Raw genomic sequence first — 22,469 nt, forward strand, 5'->3', positions numbered from 1 at the left:
TATAAACCTAGCCCCAGAGCTAATACAGAATTCTGTAACGGAAGTGGATAGGGAGGTAACAGAAGCACACAGAAATATAACACAAATATTTAGGACTGTATGATATGTATGAATGTATGACTTGCAGATGACACTGAATTAGGTGGGAGTGTTGACCTGCTGGAGGGTAGGAAGGCTCTGCAGAGGGATCTGGACAGGCTGGATCAACGGGCTGAGGCCGATTGTATGAGGTTTAACAAGGCCAAGTGCCGGGTCCTGCACTTTGGTTACAACAACGCCCGTGGAGCGCTACAGGCTTCGGTATGAGTGGCTGGAAAGCTGCCTGGCAGAAAAGGACCTGGGGGTGCTGGTCGACATGAAGTCAGCATGCTGAACATGAGCCAGCAGTGTCCTCAGGCGGCCAAGAAGGCCAACAGCATCCTGGCCTGTATCAGAAATAGTGTGAGCAGCAGGAGTAAGGAGGTGATCGTGCCCCTCTACTTGGCACTGGTGAGGCTGCATCTCAAATGCTGTGTGCAGTTTTGGGCCCCTCACTACAAGAAAGACATCGAGGTGCTGGCATGTCCAGAGAAGGGCAACGAAGCTGGTGAAGGGTCTGGAGAACAGGTCTTATGAAGAACACCTGAGGGAACTGGGGTTGTTTAGCCTGGAGAAGAGGAGGCTGAGGGGAGACCTTATTGCTCTCTACAACTATCTGAAAGGAGATTGTAGTGAGATGGGTGTTGGTTTCTTTTCCCCAGTGACAAGCATCAGGACAAGAGGAAATGGCCTCAAGTTGCACCAGGGGAGGTTTAGATTGGATGTTAGGAAAAATTTATTTACTGAAAGAATGGTCAAAGATTGGAACAGGCTGCCCAGGGAAGTGGTGGAGCCACCATCCCTGGAGGCGTTCAAAAATGTGTTGATGTGGCCCTTCGGGACATGGTTTAGTGGGTGTGGTGGTAGTAGGTCAACGGTTGGACTTGATGATCTCAGAGGTCTATTCCAACCTAATGATTCTATGATTCTACATCACAATATTCAGTATTAACTTAGTAAACTATCAGTTACATATCCCACTGTTCTGATCTCTGTTCTAGACCATCAAGTAGAAGTGTTAAAATACAGTGGGCCTGACTGAGACTGATCAAAGACACCATTAGACACACAGGATCTACTCTTACCCTGTCTTTCAGGTAACTTTTAATAAACACAACTGATTGTTTAAAACACAGCTTTACATAACAAGATTCATGGTTTATTTCTAATAATAAAGTACATCATCATAGATATATAAAACATGTATATTATATGAGCTTTGGTGATATTCTAGAGTACAGACTCACTAACTTGAATATTTTACTTCTTGCATTTCAATTCTAAGGATTAGTTCTAGAGCTTCTTGTTCCTCTCACTACATATCAGTCTTGCCAAAATTGTTACATTAGCAGCCGTGCCGCAGAGGCAGGCAAAGTTCTACCCTGGAGGCCTTGAACATATTATTTTCTCTTGTATGTCATTCTTCAGTCTGTATGTAGGAATAAAAATAATAAATACAATGTGGTCACCTTCTAGGGGCTAGACTCATTTTGCAAACTTATCTCTGCCTTCCCTCCTCCCAAATTGCCACAAACTGTATTCTCCTACGGTTAAGCAGATATAATAAAAAAATAAAACTAAGCTTTAAAGTTTTGGATGCGATGTGGAGGTGATGGAGGTTACTACATACTCCAAAGCTCGCATACTGGATAGGTTTTTTTTTCTGCTGGATATCTAAATTTCTTCTCTGAGATTTGGAGTTTTGAAGAATTTCACTGGCTTAGGAATGATAAATAAGTAGGTGACTCATTAACACTAAAGTATTTTTTTGTCTGCCAGAAGAAATAGAAAGTGATCAGTCAAACAGGAAATGTCAAAAAGAAGACTGGATTTTGAACCATTTGTAGGGTGAGGTCACCATTTAGTAAAACCAACATTATTTACTTCTTCAGTGAACATTTGCATACAGAGGACAAAACCTTTAGTTTTGATTACAAAAATGAAGCACAGAAAAAATTTAAATAAACCCCTAAACTCTCTGCAATACATATTTCATATTGCCAAATACATATGTACCATTTGGTGTTTCCACATTGTTATAAAAAAGCAATTTACGAAAAGTGACTGCTGATGCAAAAAACCAGCCAAACAAAAAAAACCCAAACACCACTGAATAACAAGAACCACACTAAAAAATGCCTATAAGTCCCCCATTGAATTACAAGCTTACAATAAGATATCATTCTTTGTTTATTTACACTCTTAAGCATGAACATTTATTTTCCCTTATTTCATTCAGAACTCTTATAACTAAGGCCCCAAATCTACAATCAATCAAGTGTAGGCACAGAAATGCCCCTCCATGCTGCCATTTGCAAGATTAGAAAGACCTACAACTTGATCCAAAGTCCAATAATGTCAGTGAGGAGTTTTTCTGCTTCTTTCAATGGGTTTAGAAAGGGCATCTGAGGTCAGCAAGCTGCACTCCTTATTCTGTCAGAAATTCCACTGAGGCACTGCAGTATCAGCCTCCACATAATTACATACATCTTCTTCCTGAAACTGAGGTCAGTCACATTAATCGTACTTTCATGAGAAAATGACTTTTGGAATCAAACTAGCTTGGTAAAACAGAAATAAAATACACACTATACATCGGTTATGGCAATGTGTTGCACTACTCTAAAAAGATGCACTGTTTAGTTTTTAAACTTCTCTATTACTACAGCTGGAGTTCTTTATAAATGACTAAAAAATTGCCTGTTAACACTCTTACGTTTCAGTACTGATTATTCTGTTATACACAAAAAGTAGTAAGAAACAACAAGCTTCTCAGGCTCACCTAAGGGAATGCACTTAGGCATACACGTTAGAAACAGAGATGGTTTTGTGTCTATATTCAACTAAATGTTTTTCTCAATTTTTAAAATATCAAAACTACTGATAAATTACTTCAACATGTGATGCCACATTTAAAACAGGGAAACGTTGTCATCATTGCTGCAGTTATCTAGAACTTCAGTCATGGGCTACTAGAAAACATAATGAAAGAAAAATCATAAAAACACCCAATTTGTTTCCAGGGATTTTTTTCCCTCCCATACTTGCAATCTGATAATAGGAGTAAAATAAATAAATAAATAAATGAACACACCCACCTATCAAGCATAGTTTCAGATCAATATTGAATCAATGATACAATACCAAAAGATTAGAATATATTTGTCATTTGCTAAAGCGAGATTTGCAGGTTCACAAATCACAGTGTATCAGCGGTACTGAGAGTGTCAGTCTCTGTTTTCCTCTGTAGTGGTTGGCTCTTCCTTTAATAAAACGCTTAACTGTTTCTGTGCACATGAGAGGAAAAGTTCCAAACTATGCAGATTTCTCTGACGGACAACTTGATCAAGCTGTTGAAATAAAAAAAAAGATAGATGAACTTCAAGAAAACCTGGAAATAAATGCCAGGGTTTGTCAGCAAAATTCAACCATATTCAACAACAAAAATTCAACAACCAAATGTGACAACAGGAGAACCTAAGTAACTTCTACGCATGCAGTTTAGTAACAACTTCTTAATAAAATACTTGAGTTTCTTTAAAATAAATTGTACTTAAGGCTAAAAGTGACTTTCTGACAGCTGTCAAATTCTACACAAGAAACCTGAAAAAGCTAAACAGCCTAACTGCCACACTAGATAAATCCTCACAGCATCTTTTAAAATTACAGTTGTTGCTTTTATAAGAGATACTGCTTATTCTTTAAAATGAATGCTGCACATCCAAAAATTTAAAGCCTACTGTTAATTTAAATGGCAGCACGTTTAAATAGTTCCCAGAGGAAAAGTGGTAATATTTACAGCCTACTTTGTTTATTCCAACATTTTATTGGAGTCCCCTACTGTCCAACAATGTGAACTATATAGGTACTTGCAGCACAATGACCCCTTCTTTCCCACCAAAAAAGATAAGAACACAGTAACAAGACTTGGTAGGTTATGTCATATAAATGACATAAAAATAGAGTTTACCAAAAGGTATTTAAATTTTCTTAATATCATAACATTACTAAGTAAAATGCACTTCAGAACTCCTTTCATTTTAATTTTAAAGTTCAAATGTCAAACAAACACTATCACAATTGAGAGATGTTTTCAACTTGACTATCCTTTAATCAGCCATAAATTGAACTAAATACATATATAACAAAGACACAGGGTGAGACTGAAAGGTAGTGGTACAAGGCTAGTATGATATAAAATTTATGCCATTAAAGAGAAAGGAAGTAACGGAATTTTGAAGAAGTCCAGCTCTGCACTTCCATCTGTAATGGGTCTGTGTGGCAAGGTTTTGGTAGCGGGGGGGGGGGTTACAGGGGTGGCTTCTGTACGAAGTTGCTAGAAGTTTCCCCTATGCCAGATATAGCCAATGCCAGCCGGCTTTAAGACGGACCTGCCGCTGGCCAAGGCCGAGCCCATCAGTGACAGCGTTTTTCGCCTCTGTGATAACGTATTTAAGAGAGTGAAAGAGTTGTTGCGCAGCAGGAATTGCAGCGAGTGAGAGGAGTGAGAATATGTGAGAGAAACACCCTGCAGACACCAAGGTCAGTGAAGAAGGAGGGGGAGGAGATGCTCCAGGCGCCGGAGCAGCGATTCCCCTGCAGCCTGTGGTGAAGACCATGGTGAGGCAGGCTGTCCCCCTGCAGCCCATGGGCGGTGGAGCAGATGACTGCCTACACCCCGTGGAGGACCCCACGTCAGAGTAGGTGGATATCAGAAGGAAGCTGTGACACAGTGGCAAACCTGCACCGGAGCAGGCTCCTGGCAGGACCTGTGGCCCATGGAGAGAGAGAACCCCACGCTGGAGCAGGTTTGCTGCCAGAGACCCCGTGAGGGGGGCTCACACTGGAGCAGTCGGTTCCTGAAGGACTGCACACCATGGAGGAGACCCACACTGGAGCAGTTCATGAAGAACTGAACCTGTGGGAAGACTCACACTGGAGAAGTCACGGCGGACTTTATCCCATGAGGGGAACCCCACATTGGAGCAGGGGAAATGTGTGAGGAGTCCTCCCCCTGAGGAGGAAGGAGCGGCAGAAAACAACAGTGTGATGAACTGACCCCAACCCCCATTCCCTGTTTTCCCCCTGTGCCGCTGGGGGGAGGAAGGAGAAAAATCGGGATCAAATTTAAGCCCGGGAAAAGAGGGAGGGGTGGGGGGAAGGTGTTTTAAGATTTGGTTTTATTTCTCATTACTCCTCTCTGAGTTAATTGGCAATAAATTACATTTTTTCCTTTAATCGAGTCTGTTTTGCCCATGATGGTAAATGCTGAGTGATCTCCCTGTCCTTATCTCAACGCCACAAGCCGCCTGTTATTTTTTTTTTTCCTCTCCCCTGTCCAGTTAAGGAGGAGGAGTGATAGAGCGGTTTTGGTGGGCACCTGGCATTTTGGCCAGAGTCAACCCACCATACCGTCAAACTGTTGTGCGGAAGTCCATAAGCGATGTCTCGAACTCTGTAATACCAGCAAAATGCCAATGTGAGGCCACGTGGCCGTAGCAGACTAGAGCAACTAGTCTTGCAGACTGGTGGCACTCATCTGAAAATGGCCATATTTTTTCAAAAAATATACCATGCCTCATGCACTCACAGCTTTAATTACAGCTTTCAACAAAAACTCTGACGCTATGGTATCTCTCTGAACATAGATGCTCATCATTCAGCAGTCCAGTTCCTCTAACAATCACTTGAATGGACACTTTGTTTTATAACAGATATACTTTAAAAAAAAAAAATTAATACAGAATACAAGGTAAAAGTTAGTGATACCTTCCCACTTCACTTTGAAAATGTACTCAGGGTATAGCTGCAGCGCTGTGACTGAATACACAAAGGGAAACATTTTCATGACTCTGTCCTTTGCTGCTCTTTAAGTTCCTCTAACATGCAAAATAGGGCTCTGGTAGTTTGAATATTTTGGCATTTTGTTTCAACAAAGATGATTGTGTCAAATCTAGTCACGACCATAATATTCACATATTTTCTAGAAGCCACACAGTCATAAAACTCCCAGTAGTATTTCTGCTTGTACCTCTCCTTCTCCTGCAAATTTCCAGTTGTTGTGCAAATTTTTGCATCTCTTCACAAAAGCAGACATTAGTGCTCCATACATAGTCTGATGTGAACCTAGCCCACTGATTTACAACAGATTTTAAAGCAGATCCAGTTCAAACTTTTCAGAAAAGCCTGCTCTTAATGTATTTAAGCAACAGCTGCTAGTGACAAGAAAACGAAAGAACTAGAAACAGCAAACTAAGCTCTAAAGAAGCTGTATCTAGAAAAACCAGTCTGGAACAAATGAACAACATAAACATACTGCTGTGACGGTGCATTTCTTCTGATTTCAAAGGTATCTTGCTTCCTTCCTCTTCTCTGGTCCAAAATTTAAAGAACATTTTGCAAGGGGAAGCTTGCAGATGTTTTTGTGCTTGTGACCCATATCTGTCTGGGGAACGGGCTGATATAGTGCAATTCACATAATATCTGTTACATCTTAAGGAACATGAGAAACCTCTTTCTCTTAACACATTATGTCATCAAATTCTGTTGCTTCTGGTGGATGTATCAGTTGGAGGAGCTTAGCATGAAACTGATTTTCAATGGTTTCCTTTTATTGCATATTATATCATCTACACTCTTAGATAGTTCTTTATTGAGCTTTGACCAACAGCTTTGGCTAAACTCTCCATTTTCTTTTCCTGCAGATTCTGCTTTAAAAGTGATCAAAGCAGCTTGCCAGATATGTGTTCTGATACGCCGCTGTTAGCTTTCTTTACCAAGGCAGCAATCTCAAATTGTATATGGTTAAATTTATTTCACCAAGTACTAGTTTAAATGTTTAATGTGTGTAGTGATTGGCTGCAATACGACCAAAACGGAATTTCTTCAGGTTTGGGAAAGAGTTTAAAAGTCTCAAATGAACTAAGTACACATCTGAGGAGTCTTTATTGAACTCAAGTGCTTAGTTGGTAGTCTCCCTTTGTGCATAAGAAAAGTTTATTGCTTGTTAAACGTTTATGTAAATTCAATAACATAAAATTCAGAATTCAGTTGCCCCTTGTCTGCTCAGTTTATGTATAAGCTTTGCCTTGAGCAGTATATTTTAAAATCCATGCTACAGTAGATGACAAAATACCCTGAAAAGACTTGGGATCTTCACATAACACAAAACAAGAAGCAGCAAAATGATTCTGGCTTTGAAAATGGTACATCTGAATGTATCCAGAAGAAGAACGTTCCCATTAATGTCAAAATTGACTGGGAAATTGAAACAAATCCAAGGAAGCTTTGTTATATAATATATTGTTTAATGAAGTGTTAGCAATGGACACATTTTTTTGAACAGTGCCTCAACATTGCTGTGCTTCTGCTTGCATAATATACCATGAGATGTGAAAATATGTAAGGCATTTTAAATCCTGTTTTTCTAAACACTCTTCCCTCTATATTTCTAGGTCCTGTTCACTTCATGGAATGATCTCATTATTTAAACAAACATAAATGGACATCTGGCAAATTCAAACTGAATGTGACTCATATGCAAATGTAACCAGTATGAATAACATATTAGGGACAGAGCATTCACCCAACCAACCCAATCCAACTGTTCTAATTCCATAGATGCTGAAAAATACACCGTGTTGGTCCAGATCTACCACGAGAGGCCAATTTTCTGCATCACACCATCACTGTTGTTATTACTAATCAATGTCTCTCTTCCACCATGTGAGAACTATCCAGTTCAAAGTTCTCAGTTCTCTACATTGTATTCTAGTGGCACATCTTTCATTAGCTCAAAGTTTTAACGCTCCAGGCTCAAAGTTTTAATATTTCTGAACTTCATTCTTTTAAGTTACTCAACAGTATCTTTTTAAATCTGTACAGGTTGGGATTTTTTAAGAATCAGAGGTTGCCTCTATGTACTCATATAGAACTTACTGAGGAACTGGCTATATAAGATTTGGAAAAGCAGTTCCTGAGGTCCACAGAGTCTATACTACTCCCGAAATTCCCATAATCATTGAAAGACATTAATTTTCCAAAAATAAGCTGATTCTTGCAAGACATTCTAACACATTCACTGCTGCTTTCTTCCTTCTGTTTAAACCTTCAGTCCACTTTTGAGGTTTAAGTGTGATTCCATCAGCCTTCTGGCCAAAGATGACTGGATGAGACTCCCCGTGGGGTCCCGCCTCAGTCATATCCCTAAACCACACAGAAAGATGTGCCTTTGAGCCATGCAGTGTGTGCCATGAAGGGAGTCCTCAGCAGGACTCACTGGATGCAAGAATTTGACTTGGGAAATAAAAAGAAAGGCTCACATGCAACTACGCAGAATACTGCCACCAGGTGACTGCTTTCATCCCAGTGAAAATAATATAGCTGCTCTATTTTATCGCCAATCCATCTTCCCCTGTATCACTTCATAAACCCATAGTTCAAACTGAAGTTAATAATTATTCTTAGCTCTACATTTTCTTAGCTTTTATCATACAGTTCTAATTTTCTGTAAAATGGAATTTTACTACATGGCCGATGCCTAAAGTAAAAAATAGCTTCACAAATAACTGAGCTCGTACATCCTTAGTATTTTCCCCTTGTAATATCTCCCTGCAAATCGATATATTTTCATAGTGTATGTACTTAGATTCATCTATTCATCTACTGAATATTCCCCAACCTGTTAAACATTTCAAATTGCTAGAAAAGAAACCCAGTCAGAACTCTACAAATAACTACTATATGTCAGAATTCTATTATCCATTACTAGTAACTAACTAAATATCTTATGGAAAATATAATTGTAGCACTGAAGATTTAAGAATGAAATTCTGATCTCACCATACTGAAGATACGTTTCATTATTAATCTCACTGTGGTTTGAAGTTCACCCAGAAGAGCAAAGAAAGCAAAATCACTGTTATATATGGATATTCAATTTTTCCTTTTGTATAAATATTAAGACTTTTAAAAGTGTATTTTTAAAACTACTTCTCGGACATTATCATTTTCCAATACCAAATACATCTATAGCGGTAGAAAATGGTAGCTACATTTCTACAAATGTGTATTGAACAATTTATCTGTACTTCCAGTGATAAACTGATGATTAATATATTCAAATACAGTTCACCTTACTATTCTGGCTCTGCAAGACTAACATTAGTAAAAGCTGCTATCTTCTTTTTCTCATAAGATTCAACAAACACAATGCCCAGAGATTAAAAAAGAGCGAAGATGTTGAGTAAAAAGTTTTAAATTTTACTTTCATTACTGGTATTTTTCATAGTTGATCACACAGATGTACATCATAAAATAAATAAAAAATCGTGGCATTATAATTTAAGAAAGCACAGAAGTTTCCCTTAAAGAGTGTAAAATCAGAAATCAGCTTTTGAGTCCTGCTGATTTCTTATGAAATTCATGCAAAGAAGTATATCAAGAAAACATTTTAGCACTGTGATATATCTGTTTATATTCATTGGGGGTACGGGGGGGAGACAGAACATCAAATCCTGAAAAACATCTGTGTCACTCGGTCAAAGCAAATCATGTTCATGCAAAGACAGGAAATTTCAAATGCAAAATGAATATTTTGGGGAATTGCAAACACAGAGATTGATGTGTAAGAGAATGTGTTCTGAAGAGTGAGTTTGGCAGGTCTAGATTAGTGAGGCTGGTATAAAGGCTTTTCATTTATTTAGCGTTTACAAGTAGCTGCTCGTTAGCAAATAGAATATTTTGCCAAGGTAATTCTTTGAATTGAATGAATATTGATTAGCCACAAGCAATTATTTATAGACGTCACCATGGCATCATTACATTTTTTTTCAAAGGACTAGTAGTGTGAGTAATCCTACAAATTTCCTGTCCCCTTTCTAAGTAATGTTCAGTAACAAGGGGACATTTTAACATTGTAGGTAAATGCATTCAAGATTTTGTTGTAATACTCGTCAAAGTTTGTGTTCTTTTATTTAGTCTTCATTTCTCTATGTATTTTCATTATTGATTAATATATCAAAGATTTGCCTATTTGCAAACTAACTGTAACTAATTTCTTTTTCTTATTTTTCTATGTGGTTTTGTATTGTATGAATTTACTAACTAAAGAATTTTTTTTTAAAAAACCCTAAATCTAAATTAAAGAATGATGATAAATGTACTTCAGATTATTATTATTTTTTATAATTTCATTGAATGTCCTCATATCTGCAGAAAATGAATACAAGACTAAATTAACAAAAAAGTGAACTTACATTCTTCCTTGAAAAGACTCTGGAATAGTTTTTCATATTATTCTATAGTTCTAACTTAGCATTGTTTGATCAACACTTACATGGATGTGTCCATGGAGAACAGAATACCAGTCAAAAGTGTTGATGATGAAAGACTGCTTTTCTAAATATTTATGTACTTAATAATCAAGCACTAGAGGAAAAAATTCAAGTCACTTTGAAATCAGTGGGATCAGGAATATACTTTAGCTGAGGAAGAAAATATTGTGACTCTTCATTTGTTCATTACTAAAAAATTCTGTCAGTGGCACTCTTTCCTCTGTGCAGGGACTCATTCCACATAGCCAATATGATGTTAAAAATATACTGGATTGCTCATAATGCAACCACTTGCTTGCAGTTAATGGTTGATGTTGCAAGTGAAGTCACATTTAGGTATTTCTGTTTGGCCTAATTATACGTACATCTGTAATAATATGCAATATTTTCTTTAAGCCATTTTAGCATCAGTCTGCATTATAAAATACAGTTATGGTCTTTCTGAACAATGGTTTCAACTCCAGTGCTAAGTGGATAAATGATTGCATTTTAAATCTGTAGCCACTTCTAAAACATTTTTAGAGAAAAATTATTTCTGAAAAATTATGGGTTTTCTTGTACTATCAAAACCTTAGCTTCTGTCAACTCCTGCCCCCATTCATGGTGTGCAATAATCCAGTGAAATGGACTATTGAAACTTAGTGTTAGGATTCTTTGCATATATGGAACTGGATACTGGCTACAAACCCCAGTGTTCAACAGAACATTACAGTGTAATTACAGACTCATAAATCTCTTCTCATATTTTGATGGGTAGATGCCCATCAAAGATCAGAGTTTTGTTTGGCACAAGGTTTATGATGTATAGGTTTTGTTGGTTTTTTTTTCCCCACAACTAACCCACACTAGTGAGTGAGCCTGATATGATTCTGAAAAATTCCGTAGTTGCAGAAGTTCAGCTACGTGATTGCATTTTCTAGTAAAAGTATGGGCTCAGAACTCTTTCCCAGTGTACTAACATGAACTTCACCCCACCTATTCAACAGAAGGCTTAAAAAAATTCCCTAGCACATTAAACAGACTATATAAAAAATATTACCTAGAGGAACCTGCAAATCTGAGAGTTGGATGAGGAAACAATGAACTACTTCCTCTCATTTCAATAACGGATGAGAAGGAAAACAGATCCATATGGTACATATGTGTAGCAGAGCTTATTTCAGAGTTAATCCCAGAACAGGACATTTTTGTCTGTCCACCTGTGAATTTCTACTATTGATAACACTTAAGAAGAATATAAAAACAAGGTTCTTCATGTCTGTAATTTATACAGTATCTGCTACACATTAGAAAGCTATCAGTGTTCAAGAGTGAACCTCTAGGAAAGAGTGATGTTTAATAAATTATATTGCCATGTGAAAATGTTTCTTTCCCCTTACATAAATAATTCTGTAACTTCTAAACCTTAAGGATTTTATGCTCTGGACTTGATCAGTGAAACCATTAAAATAATACCATATGTTGGACACATCTTTAAAACAGATTTGCCTAGTTTGCTGAAGGTGGTGGGAAAACATCCTGTCAGCCCTCTCAGAATCTCCACTGTCTTGCAGTTGAACACAGGAATGTACGAAAATACTAACTTTCCTTCATATAAATAAGAAAGGAAATTTGCTTTCAATCAAGGAAACTAGATTGAGTGCATAAATGAACTAAAAACTGAGCAGCACCTGCTCAGACTACTGTAGAAGGTGAAAAATGGGCATTATGTAAATCCACAAAAATAATAATGGAAATACTTATATGGAGAAACACATGAGCAACCTCTGGGGTGACCTACCCACTTAACAGATTAGGAACATAGGATTCCTCGACCAAGTTGTTTATAGATTATCGCTATACACGAAATATATAGTTACCATAATTGCTACTACAAATGCTGAGGGGTCTAGCAACCAGATTCAACATACTTAAGACAAACATACAGAAATATATGCAAACAGTACTTAAGCATCTGAACATCTGATACAATGAAATGCACTTGGGTAATCTTACAAATTAGAGGCCCTGAAGCTGCAATCTTTTGGATGCAGGGAAAACTTTGACCACAGAAGGACCTTTCCCACTATTAAAGTCACCCATGTATATTATGCGGACAGAAATCTCATTGGTTTTGAAAGGTTTCCAAAACAAAAAGTTTTGTAAAAACTTGAACTTGTAGAAAACAAGTGTCTTCCTTATGGCTTAGTATCAGATAATGGAAAATACCAATCAAATATAAGAAGGAACTCAGATTTTTTTAATACTGATCTTTCCCTTCCTCCTCACTGTTGAGGAGTGACATTCCACTGTGCATCTATTGATACGCAGACTCTGACTGTTCTTTCCAAGATCATAGGATTTGTATTTATATTTTATAATGCTGACACGAAAGCTACAGGGAATTGTGAAGTTGTTAAAAATCACTTCTATTTAAAGGCACTGAAACAAAGTCCACTCTGCCATTTCTGGCTTCCTCTTATGAGGAAATCTCTACTAAAACACACACTATCTTTAGTGTCAATACATCCTGCTACTCTTTCTAAGTAATAAAAAAACCCCAAGCCCTATATCACCACCTTGTATCCTTCTCTTGTTTAATGATTGAAGAGTATTAAATAGACTACTTAAAAATGAGGAAAGCAAAGATCAGTTTCACTACTGAAATAAATAACAGAACAATTAAATTTGGTACAATTAAATGAAAAATTCATATATCTGAATTAATAAAAGAGTAGAATAGGGAATTATTTTGCAGACTGCTTCTAATGTTTTACAGACTATAGGCTGAGGAACACTTGCTTAGACTAGTCTGGTTTCAAATAAAGACAACTTCCCATGTGGTATGCCACACACGACAAATTCATATTTTCCTCTAGGCAAGATGTCATCTACTGGTTGTGAGAATAAAAAAAAAAAAAGCCAGAAATTATTTGAGATGGACACAAATAACAGAGATACTGATCACCCCCTATTTATTCAAAATACTTTTATGTTATCCCTGTTGACACTCAGCTTCTTAACTCTCATTATACTTCTGTGAATGCTATTATGATTGTTTGACAAATGGAGCCATGCAAGTGCATCTGTGCTGTATGTCCTCCTGAGAAGATCTGATTCTACACAGCATGGAAGTCAGCAGTGTCTGCAAAATCTCTGAATGATAGATGGTTATCACTTGGTTCTGGCAAGTTACTGTATAGCTTCTGATATACACTAGATTACAGTCCGCACATGGTAGGCACAAATCAGAAGACTAATCACAATGCAACTAAGGGACAAATCCATCAGATCACTCTATCTGATAGGAAGAAGGAACTAGAGACATCTAACAGCACCTAAATAAAGGATTTGTAAGCGACTCAAACTGCTTTCTACCCAGGCTTGTCAGATCCTGAGTCCTCATAGAGGGTAGAAGTCCTTAGTAGCTTTTTTTTTCTAAAAAATCTTGAACTGTTTTAAGTACCCAAGTCAATCTTAGCCACCATCACATACTGTTTTAATATGGCTACAAATGACTTGGCAGAGATTACACAGGCCTTCTCCAGAGCTTCATAACCGCAATTACTATCTCTCCAGGAAAATGCCTGAAGACTATCAGGCTATGCTTCCTGAAAAGCCTTAAGTACAAGGTTGGGTGCTAGAGCTGGTACCAAAGATCTGCTTCACTTGTCAGTATGCATACATGTTTCAAATTAATCCAGGGTAAGCATGTCTGGATAAAAGCACCAGCAATCTTCCTGCATATAAAACCTGCTACTGTTATCAAACCACATAAAAACTTGTTATCTGATGGGCCCATGGTGAGTCATGCTCACAGAATTGCCTTGCAGTATTGACATCTACAGAAGTGGATTAATTAAGCCTAACTGAAAAGCAAAAAGCAAATAAAGGCATTAATAAGAACAGTATTTTTTATTACTGTGAGAATGTATCTTACACTATCAGGGAATAAGTATGTAAAATAGAAATAAACATTTCATCATAAGTGTTTGCAGTGGGTACAAACTGAAGAAACCACCCTAATAATGTGCATGACTGGGCAACCAGAAGGTAAATCTTTCCACAGTTGTATAACTGCTATTTCATTGCCACTAGGGTTTTCTACATAACTATATCTGATGTGATTCTTCAATAGGAGATTCACCAGGAGCACAATTTCCTTGCCTCTAAGAAGAAATATAACAGGTGGTTAATAATACACATCACAGAGAATCACTGTTTTAGACTGTGAGATGAAAAACAATATTATATGTAAAGCTGAAACCACAGATAACATAAGGAGTCAGTAGTTATTCTACTTAGATATCAAGGAGACTGGACTTATACCATGATTGTCTGAAGGTTCCTGTGAAATTGTGATACTATATGCCACTAGCTATCTCTAAAGCTAAGTGTCCCCTAATGACACACTGGAGTTTCGTACATACTGACATAGAATGAGAAAAATCCCACCTCTTAGTTTTGAGGGACAGTCAGGTTTTCAATTTTCATTTAAATTAAACTTCCATTATAAGATACGACACGATGAAACAGTATATACTTGAATGCATAGGCAAAGATGATGTCACTCAAAGTACAGATATCTTTCTAAAATTACGATTCTTGATTAAAGTTGATGGATTCACATGAAGAAATTCAACAAGAAAAATCAGCCTGCAGCGAATCTGTGATAAATCTAGCGTTAGGTCAGTGGTAAGTATATATATGCATTAAAATAAGTAATTAAGCATTAAGGTTCAGGAAGCAGGAAAATAATTTTCTGCTATTCAGATAGGCATTTCTGAGACCATGCTTACTACCAGACTTTTCCTTCAGTATTGAGAGGATTGCAGCTTTTGTTAATGCTTTTTACTGACAGACACATTTTACTGGAAACCTCAGTTTGGAATTTGAAACCAAACTACTGCAGCAAAATTCAGGACAGCTGCTGGAGAAGCACTTCATAAAGCTGCAGCTGCAACAATGTCATTAAAGACAAGACCTCCTTGTTTCAAAACAGACACAGATTGAGTACCCATGGCTCTCAGCAGGTCATCACTTATAACACCACAAGCAGAAGATCCTAAAGGAGGAGGAAAAAATCACCAGCAAAACATAGTAATCTGGAGGCTTTATACTCTACACGACTCCAAATTACATTACTTCTGCAACTGCCAGCCAAGTGGAGACTTCTCAAAAACACGAGTATAGTATATTCCCCAAAGCAGCTTTCTTTGGTTTCTAAGCTAGCTATTCTGCTTCTTATCCAGATGCAGGTTTGTATTAAGGCTTTGGAGTAAAACAACAACATCAAGGACATACAACTGCAATCACAATAGTAGTTTTTTACCTTGGCAATACCTTATTTTACATCATTAAAAAAAACCCCAACTCACAAGAAACTGTTGATAAGCAGGGTGGGGGGGAGGGCAAGGGAGGGAAAAATACCCTTGATGAAATAATATGAATCAGTAGTCTGCAGCCAAAGCAGAAAAATAACATATATACATATTAAATAGATACATGTTTAAGTCACTGAAGTATCTTGCTACATTTCTAAGACGTTGGTAAAGACTGCTTAGTCTTTTTATTATTCATGCTGACTTAAATACAAAAAGTAAACAGGAAACCACATCGTGCTGCTTCATCTATCTAATCTTACTATTGCTTTAGGTAAGAAAATTTACTTGTTTACATGTTTCTCTAGCTTCATACACAACTTGATTAAGTCTCAAATTTTGATCCCACCGGCTTTGCTGCAGGAATCCAATTGCTGGAAATAATCATAGGAAAGATTCATCAAAACACATACGGTAAGTCCAACTTTCCCATTTACTTTTTAAAATCAAAGTTCAGCAGAAGGGTAAAAACAGTAAAAGAAAAAAAAATATACCTGAAAAACAGAGCAAAGAAGCTTCAAGATTTGGGATAAAAATAGCTTGAAAAGTTCTGCATATAACCAGTTCTGAAATGTTTCCAATAATTCCCCAGCTAAAAACCCACCAAAAAAAGTAAGCTGATAAAACTACTGAGGTATCGCACATAAAATTACTTGAATGTAAAGGAGAAGCAGTAGAAAAAAAAAAATCAAACACACACTGTGTATTCCTCAGACACAGCAAAACACATTTAGGAACAGAATAAACCATCCTTATGCACAAAGTTATCAACTCATTTTATTTGTGCAGTGAACAAAAAAAAAATTAATTCCCTCTCAAAACTGTACAGCTAAGAGAACTGTTCAGTAACAGGACTTTGTAGTAGCCCTGCAATTACTTTAGGCTTATCCTATCCTGGTACATGGACACAGAAATTCTACAGACCACTTTTTTTTTTTTTTTTTTTAATTAAGATGCATGTGAGTTCTGGATCTTCACAATACAAAACTGGAGACCACAAGAGTGTCCTTGCAGGTCATGGAAATACAATGGAAAAGAAGGGCCTTCTGTATTATGTCCTTATTTCTCTGGGGCTCAATTTTAATGTAATTAAGTTCTGCTATCACAGAGATCTAGGCATGGAAGAAACCTTGACCCAACTTCTGATCTTTGCACTGAGAACTCACAACAATGTCAACCAGAGCGGAACAATTGCCTCTTCTCTCTTGCAATTTGCAGGTGCATGCCAAAATGCCTTTGTTGAGCACATCCATCATTAACTTTCTAAGATTCTTTACGATCCCCTTGGTGCCAAAAGAATGGCACAGCAGGGACTTACAAAAAGCCAAGAAGTGGGCCTATGACTAAGAAAATAAAATTGCAGATGATTTGCTTAGCTTTAATTAATCCAAGTTGATCATATTGAACTGATTAAACTTTGTGCCTAATACAAAGTACTGTGGATTACACTAACTTAAAAAAGAAAATTTACAACTGCTGCTATGTTATAAAAATACATAATTATAAATAATTAAAAATTCTGATTTAAGAGATGTCAGTGCAATACAAATCATTGGAATACAAATTTGGTTACAGACATACATGTGAATTTGAAATAAAAAGACAGCAAATAAATAAAGGTTTTATTTTAATAGAATCACAAAACCTTCACCAAGTCCTCCTCCTCAAAGCATTCACTTATTCAGTCTACTAGAATATTAAATGTCTAACCTTCAAAATTCAGTTGACCTGTCTAACTTTCTCACTAGGATGGCAAAATAAGGGTATTTGTGTCCATTCATACTCAAGGATCCATTGTTTTTTTCTGTTGGTTTTTATTTTTAATTAGCTTCTCTCAGTTAATCTAAAGCTCTCATGAAAATGCCTATAAACACGTCACAAGTTGCACTAAAAATGAGTAATTCCACACATCTAATCAAGAACTTTGAATTTTTTCTCTACTTAATCTCAAAACAGATTTTGAGAAAGTTGCACAGAACGCAAAATAACCAATCTCAAAACAAATTATCTGGTTATAATTCTCAGTTTTCCAGAAATACAGTATAAAATACTGTTAAATTATAACACTGAAGTATGATTCAGGAATAATGCAGGAAAGCCTCACTTACAGGGCGACAGGAGGTGTGCAAGGATGCATCACTTCCTCCTGTCACACACAGCCTTTCTAATGGACAACAGAAAGAAATATGGAAGTCTCTTCTGTTTCCTTATCAAATACTTGCAGAATAGAGGGACCCTGGATGACAGATGTTGCATTTCCCTGGACCTCAGGTGTTGCTTAATCACCTAATGATGTGCAAAACAACACCACTATCCACTGATGGATACATCTGGGTAACATTAGTACAGTGAACACTGCAAATCTTTATTAATGTGAATAGTCTATATCCACAGAGCAAGTTGAATGATTATGTGATTGCAGACCAAATCCAAAGTTGACATACCTCTTACAGTAATTATAATGATGCACACTGGATTAAAAATGTGATACATCTAAATCACAAGGGTAGATTTGAAATAGTGCAGTAACCAGTCATCTCACTGTTGGAACATTATAATTCATCCTGTTTTTTTCCCCTTTTGGCTTTGATAGCACAATATTTTCTCAGCAGTAACACCACTTGATTTCAGTTTCAACTGGAAACTCGCCTGACTAAAGAGTACATGTGTAATCTTGGTCTTTGTAGATTTATACAATGAGGCACAAAAGGATATATGAAACACTTAACTTATGTAAAGAATTTCAAACTCTTGTAATTTTACTGTAAAGTAATTGCAAAAAACATACAGTAGGTTATGTATGTAGTTTCAACTAAATTGCTTTCATCAGCATAAATGATTACTCAAGGAGTTTGAAAATTATAATTTTGGTTATTTAACAATTTCCTTTGTTTTTTAACGAACTCTAGTAAGCGGCATGGAATTGTGCTTTTTCCCCTTTCCATTTTTAAATACAGAGTATTATATTTTACAGGAAATTAAAAATTCTCTCAAATGCATGATTTCAGTATTGAAAAGTGGCAGAAAAATGCTGTAAGAACCTCTGGAAAAAAAAAGTCTAATAGTATCTATAGATTGAAATGCTGTATTCCTCCATCAGAAACTTCCATTTCATTTTAATATTCAGAAACAATAATTTCAAAGCTTACAGAGCCTTAAAACTTCAGGAAAAAGTGCCAAGCTCACTTCTGTATCACATGTGGTACACTGCTTCAGTATGCCTTATTCGTAGAGGAGAAAATGGAGAGCCAGGTGCACCAACTCATCTTACACTACAACTGTACATAAATCCTTTACTTAATCCTTTGGATTTATGCTGCTCTTTAAGTTGGGTAAATGAGCAGTGTGAAAATGCTCCTAAAGCCTCAATGTAAATGTTTCTTTAATCCTATTAAAGCCACAAAACAGGCCCAGCTGAAGGAGCAGGAAACTGAGCTAAGGAACTCTCAGTGACCCCATCACTACTGCCTCTCTTGGCACTGACCTGTTGGTCACAAGTTCATCCTAGGCATGGCACAGATGTTCCGACATAAGGCTGATTCAGGACATCAATACATGGACCCCTATAACACATATGTACATTCCAGATGGTGGTGTGTTTTGTAGTAACACAAAGTTTTGCACTGGTAACTTAAAGCTCAAATATTAGAATAGTTGATACAGAAAGAGAAGATAGGATTCAATGTTTTTAAATGTGACTTTATTGTATTACACTGAACTTTATATTCCCCAAACATGACACTGAATTCAGCCAAAAATGATACAGCTTTATTGCTTTTCTTTTAAAGTCAGAAGAAGGGGAAAAAGTTAAAAGAAAAATACTCAAGGTGACACCACACTTTAAAAACGGGGAAACTGGTCTGTTAAAATGTGTTGGTGGTAACATTTAGGGTTTGGACTCTCATTAATGTGGCCCCAGGGAAAATATAAACACTCTTTCTGAAATTAAATCTTGAGTTTGCCCACCGCAGTCTTGTTTTCAGCTTCAGCTGCTGGCACTTCAGCCTGCAATTGAGGCCTTGCATCAAATGCCAAGCCAAATATTCAGAAACAAGAATGGTAATGACACCCTATTCTGTTCTAAGTCATATTAAAATATAGCAAGTACTAGAAAAAAAAAATCATTCATTTGAGATTAATAACTTAAAAGAAACTGATTTTCATAACCTCTCCCACTTGCCTTCAAATAATAAACCTTCAGAAGAAAGCTATGCTTGATGCTTAAAATCAAGCACACTGGCAAAACAGTAACACATACTGAAATTCTGATAATAACTGGCAAAACAGTAACACATATCAAAATTCTGATAATAACTGGCAAACACTGAAGGGCGTAAGTTTTACCTACAAGAGTTCAAAAATAAATTCTCTGGTTTTGACGCATGATTTTGCAAATGACTTTACACAAAAGGATCTATAAATGAAAGTCATCAATTTGTAACATGTTTTTCAAGAAGGGTCCTTCCTATTCAAAGTGATAAGATATACTAATATCACAACTCTGTTACTGAAACATTTCACGCCAGCATCTGTTTCAGCTCTCTCTTATTCTCACCTTCTTTTCCTAAATACGTTGCATTCAAGGTGAGAGTGTGCTGCTGCAGCTATTAGTTCTTCCCCCTCTCTCTTCTAAGACTCTATCAGTAGCCTTCTGTAACCTCACAATGTAGATGGAACACGAGTATCAGGTGAAATATAAGATATATCCTCTGTCCCAAATAAGGAATTGGGATCTCTTGCCCAAGCAGGGAATAGTCAGCCCTGCCTATCCTACCCCCAGCTTCTGTAATGTCACATGATGCATAGACACTATCCCCTATAAGGGAAAAATTGCAGTCTGGATCTACATGGGATGTATGGAGCATCTTATATAACTACCGCTCTAATACACTTCTCCCAGGTGGGAATGGAAACTAGGTTACAAGTTAATCTGACTCAAAGAGTAGACTATAACTGTGACTCAAAGCCGTGGTTAAAGATAGCTTACCTAACACTGGAGAAATGGAAAATTTGAAAACTATGAAGTTACCAATTTACCAAGGAGACAGAGGAAAGGGTGTGCCAGGACTTCTAACAGGAGTCGTTTAACTGCTAATGCACAGTGGTCACAATATGAGATTATGATATACTCTAGATTTCTACCCAATATACCGAGTGAATCCCAAGCATTTTTTGGTTTTATTTCAAAAAGTAATAATTAAAATCAACTCTTCAATATAAATGACAAAATGTGATCAAGTAGGTGCCAATTTACGGCCTAGTCCACATCCCTGTGTACAATCCCCCACTTTTATTTGCAGACTCCCTGGATTTCAGTCTGAAAGTAATGGATAATCAGATGCTTTGGGTTTGTTATGCCTTTCCTGAAGTAAATAAATGGAAAGAAGGTAGAGTGCTGGATCCTTAATAGTGTTCTAAGCACTATTGGCAGTAAGCATTTCTTAATCACGCAAGCACATCAGTACTCAACATGAAACATATCAGCACTCTTCTTGGAACCATAAAGTCAACTATATATTTTAAAAACCTGCAGATTATAAGTGTACAGTCTAAATACCAAAGTTACTGTAGTAGTTTATGGTAACTGTTATTTTCTGTTCAATCCAAGACATTAGTAGGTATTTTAGAAGTGTTTCAAAGCATATCATTTCACATTCACATGCAATACATTTCTGAAAGGCAGGTAAAGGGTTTCTTCTTTTACTTCCACTCATCATCATGCCAGTCAGTTGTATAAATATATACTTTATTAGAACTAGTGTATAGTTTTGCATGTTTACTTAAGAGTGAAAAAGAAAAGACTGGATGGGCACAGTTAAGAAGTTTATGCAATATAAATAAAGTAAAAGAATTAATTTATAATCTAAATGTAATTATCACCCCAAGAATCTGAGCTCTTGCAGTGTAATTATCATGTTTTAAAGCTACATTAGGATTCAAGTTTCAAGAGCAGATTTTGCTGAGTCGCAATGGTTACTGCCAACAGATGTATCACAAAAGCAGATACCATCATGAATGTATAGAAGCATAGAGAGGAAAGCAAAGGTGCAGTCAATGTCAGAGGGTCAAGGAATACTCAGTCAAATAAAGTTGAGAGATGTTACCTATATAATAAATGTCTAGGAGGAAAGCAATTTAATCATTTCAGGAAAGACAAAATACAGATAAGCAATAGCTGAACTCTATGTCAACTCTCAGTTGGACAGAAAGCCAAAATACTCTAAAAATTTCTTTAATTGCAATGTGTCGCAATTACCATAATAAGCTTGAACACTGATGTATGAAGAACATGAAAGTGCTTCCAGCCTTGTGACATTTCATCAGTGACAGAAACACAAATTACATACATAGACTTTTCTAGAGATAATGTCACTTTTGAAAGTAGAAAATCAAAAATCGTTAACAGAAAGAGTGAGAAAAAAACATAGACTTTTATCTGTCCGATAACAGGGGCCAGTAAGCCATTGTGATCTTCTCTTAAAATGATGTTTGGGGGTGTTTTCGGGTAATAATACTGTTTTTAAATGACTTTTTACAATCACACTCAGTTTCAGCCACCAAACAGACATCTTATTTCTCTTCTACTGTGCTGATCTTTCCCATTAATTAGATCTAATCCTTAATATAAAATATAAAAAGGGTTAAAAACTACAAAGTCCTTATGAAGACTATATGACCTATATTCTAACTAGTCATT

The 22,469-nt window shown here is 36.7% G+C and overlaps 1 protein-coding gene across 2 annotated transcripts in view; it reads right to left on the reverse strand.

Annotated features, from left to right (window-relative positions):
* Positions 1–3,305: 3,305 nt before the first annotated feature.
* CCDC91 (coiled-coil domain containing 91) overlaps positions 3,306–22,469 on the reverse strand; it is a 128,767-nt gene continuing 109,603 nt past the window's right edge. Inside the window, exons 14-15 of one of the 2 annotated variants that reach the window (XM_086465886.1) lie at positions 17,889–17,971; positions 3,306–3,457 (exon numbers count right to left, since the gene is read on the reverse strand). In XM_086465886.1, coding sequence (XP_086322012.1) covers positions 3,306–3,457; positions 17,889–17,971 — 235 coding nt within the window. The remainder of the gene's footprint in view (positions 3,458–17,888; positions 17,972–22,469) is intronic. The other variant, XM_086465891.1, reaches the window with a different exon arrangement.

This window comes from Leptosomus discolor, chromosome 1 (genome assembly GCF_034619465.1).
Source record: "Leptosomus discolor isolate bLepDis1 chromosome 1, bLepDis1.hap2, whole genome shotgun sequence".
NCBI classification, from domain to species: Eukaryota; Metazoa; Chordata; class Aves; order Leptosomiformes; family Leptosomidae; genus Leptosomus; species Leptosomus discolor.